General features: G+C 40.6%; 1 protein-coding gene across 1 annotated transcript; it reads left to right on the top strand.

Moving 5' to 3' along the window:
* Positions 1 to 64: 64 nt before the first annotated feature.
* On the top strand, positions 65 to 3,510 carry SARC_11383 (hypothetical protein; the record flags this gene model as incomplete). The annotated part of the gene is made up of 7 exons (XM_014294533.1): positions 65 to 273; positions 649 to 874; positions 1,189 to 1,415; positions 1,654 to 1,785; positions 2,318 to 2,485; positions 2,814 to 2,920; positions 3,341 to 3,510. Coding segments are annotated over 7 exons (1,239 nt in total), but the record flags the coding sequence as incomplete, so codon positions are not given.
* Between the last annotated feature and the right edge of the window lie 144 nt (positions 3,511 to 3,654).

The raw sequence follows: 3,654 nt of genomic DNA, 5'->3' as shown, positions 1-3,654 counted from the left end.
TGTCTATACATTTACCGATTCATAGAATATCACTTGTGAATCTCATGGTTTCTCTCCGTCTGCAGACCTCAATCCAACGCCAGTAGGCGGAGCTGGGAACCAACCAAATGGCGCGGCTGGTGCTGGTGCTGCTAATGGAGATGGTGGTAATTCTGGGGATAATAACGAGTCCACTCAGCGTACCGTTATCTGGGGTACCAATGTAGAGGTACAGGAGGTGGAGGAGAAGTTCGATACGTTCTTGCGCACGTACAAGATTCCAGGCGAAGACGAGTAAGTGGGTGAAGCTCTATCATACTTCGGTGTATATCCTCATATGCTATTGTTTGCATATGCATCCGCGTACTTGGGGATGGAGCGGATTAGCATAGTTCAGTCTTTCTAAAACTCAGTTAGAGGGAAGTGCAGTTGTACCTTCCTGCTCACATTCGGAAGTCTCAGAATTGACGGGACGAGTTTTCTTTTGGAGGGTTTATTTATTAGGAGTGGAGGATGCTTATATCTCAATACGAAACACCCACACAAACACGTACCTGTTTATACACGAACAAACTCATACCATGCCTAATCCCCTCGACACCAACACGATTCCTGCAAACCCTAAACCCTAACCCTCTCCACCCCATACTCCCACATTCACCTCCCTAGAGCCTGCTACATGCGACTCATGCAGCACACGGCCACCGAGGAGAAAGAGTTCATCAACGTTGATTGCCACCACCTACACGCCTTTGATGCGGCTCTATACAACCAGCTGATTAACTTTGCCAACGATGTCATACCCATCTTTGATGCGGTGGCTGCCAATATCTTCCATGTGGAGTTCAGCGGACCAGCGGACTTCCTTACTACTCGCCCGTTCAATCTCATGACGGTGTGTTCGGCTCGGATGTGTATATTAGGAATTTACATATGGAAGTCTACAATCTGTATACCTGTGTTTATATATATATTACTTTATAAATCTGTATGTCTATTTATATTATAGGTACTTTTGCAGCAGTATGCATGTCCTTGCATATGAACGTATATGTACTCTTTATATGTGTGTATATATCATTGATATATACATACATGTAAAATCCTTCTATACCTGAACTCCAAATTTCTCAAACCTCAAATCTCAATCCTGTAACTCACTAAAAACTTTGTTTTTCACCGACAAAAACCCCACCATACAAATAACAGGAAAAAGCCATGCGAGAGCTAAACCCGGATGACATCAACAATCTCGTACGGATCAGAGGCATGGTGATCCGAACCACCTCCATCATCCCGGAAATGCGTACCGCTTTCTTCCGCTGTTTCATCTGCAAGGCATCGGTCACTGTGGAGGTTGTTGGGGGGCAGATAGCTGAGCCCACTGTGTGTCGACAGTGTAATAAGAAGTGGTCCATGGAAATTATTCATAACAGGTGTGTGCATATACATCCGAAGAGCAATCGGGCTTGTCCCGTTTGGTCCTATCATCCATTCCTAGCTGCTTCCTACCAGATAAGCAGTTTCCCAAAGTCTGCAAGTATACTTATACATGTTTGCACACAAACACGCACACACACACACACGTACACACATACATACATGCATACGTATACCTACACACATCCGAGCACCAATCTCACCTATCCCGACTGGTCATATCATCCATCGCAGATGTTCCTTCCTTGACAAGCAGATTGTGAAGCTGCAAGAATCGCCCGAAGTCATGCCTGCAGGACAGACCCCCCACACAGTGTCCATCATTGCGTACGATGACTTTGTGGAGACTGTGCAGCCTGGAGATAGGTATGGGTTCCGTATTCACTGTATGCATGCGTGTCTTATATCAACAAATATATGTTCACACACGCATGTATATATATACATATACATATACACACACACACATATATATATATATATATATATATATATATGTTTCCCGATATGCGAGAAGGTCCACATATGTATTTGACCTTTGCATGTTCGTGTTACGACTGCTTTTTATGTCACCGTATTGTACTAATGATGTGTTTCTATTTTTTCAATAATATACCTACCTTTCAGAATTGAGCTAACACAATATATGATTCATGATTACACCGATTCATCTAAAAAAATACGCTATATTGTTGTGGTCACCGTTGTACGAATAGACTCATCTTTGTACCAACATCCGGTAGCTGGTGTTTGGACATGTGCACTATACTACTTTTATAGAGTTGTCGTGATTGAAAAAGTATACCAATTCATCTATATACGGTTATTTTGATTACTAATCTTTTCTCTCTCTTTCACTATATATATATATATATATATATACGTACTTTATTTATAGAATCGAGGTGACCGGTCTGTTCCGTGCTTCCACTCTGCGGCCCAACAAGAATCACCGCACTATCAAAGCCGTGTTCCGTACCTACCTGGACGTTGTTCATTTCAAGAAAAGTTCTAAAAATAGAATCGAGCGCGACTCGAATGCGGACGAAGGAACCGCCACGAGACAGTATGTCATTGTCTGCCGTTGTACATGCTTTGGATTTTTATACTGGTTTATCACTCCACCAATCAGTCTACACTCCAGTATTGGAATGTGCATATGTATTCTCAAATTGAAACTAAAGTGGTTTGCACACGCACATAGACTATATACCTGCATACATAATACGCAACTCACAGGATTGGTACACGCAGAAATAATTTGAGATTCGAACTCGTGCCTTATATTCCATTATTCATATAGTTTTATCTGTAACTCATCCAGCATATTATATTGACAACTCATCGAGAAATGCCTATATGTAGCTCATATGTTCTATTTATAACTCAATCAGCATGGACGATGGTCAATCCGATCCCCAAAGAGAGAGCGAAAAGGTTGAGAGACTCAAGGCTCTCGGAGCATCAGAAGATATCTACAATCGACTATCATCATGTATAGGTATGTACATAATCAGTTATACATCATAAATGGATGAGGGTGTATGAATATACTTACAAGAGATATCAATAATCGAGTCATCATGTATGGGTGTGTACGTATTCAATTATACATCATGAACGGATGTCACAATAAAATATATATACTGATATGTACAGCTGTGAGAGTCTTTGATCGCAATGACATCAGGAAAGGAATGCTGGTGAAGTTAAACCATTCATTCGACACATTAAAAAAGGGCTTACAATCAAATATGCGAATTTGATTATATCATGATACAATAACTCGAGTATCTTTGGTTTTCACATGGGTTTATATATATGTATATGTATATGTATATGTATATATATATATATCATATACAGAACGCTTCGAATATGTTTAACCTTCGCATGCAAATGTACTAATATATAAATATAGCTCCGAGCATCTTTGGCCACGAGGACATTAAGAAGGGAATGCTGATGATGTTGATGGGTGGTGTTTCGCGTAGGCGGTCACCGGGAGGTGGCGAGGCAAAAGGCTTCAGAGGAGAACTCAATGTACTACTCAGTGGAGATCCCAGTACGAGTAAATCTCAATTCCTAACAGTATGTGAGTGTATGAGTCTGATATATATATATATATTTATATGTATATATATATAACGTGTTTGTTGTGCTGGTGCTTACTAGCGTGTGTACACAAGTACCTATCCTCTGCTTCGTGTATTTTAATGTATGATTTGTATATAT

Source organism: Sphaeroforma arctica (assembly GCF_001186125.1).
Source record: "Sphaeroforma arctica JP610 unplaced genomic scaffold supercont1.1660, whole genome shotgun sequence".
Taxonomy (NCBI): domain Eukaryota; class Ichthyosporea; order Ichthyophonida; genus Sphaeroforma; species Sphaeroforma arctica.
This window is presented reverse-complemented; position numbering and strand designations above follow the sequence as displayed.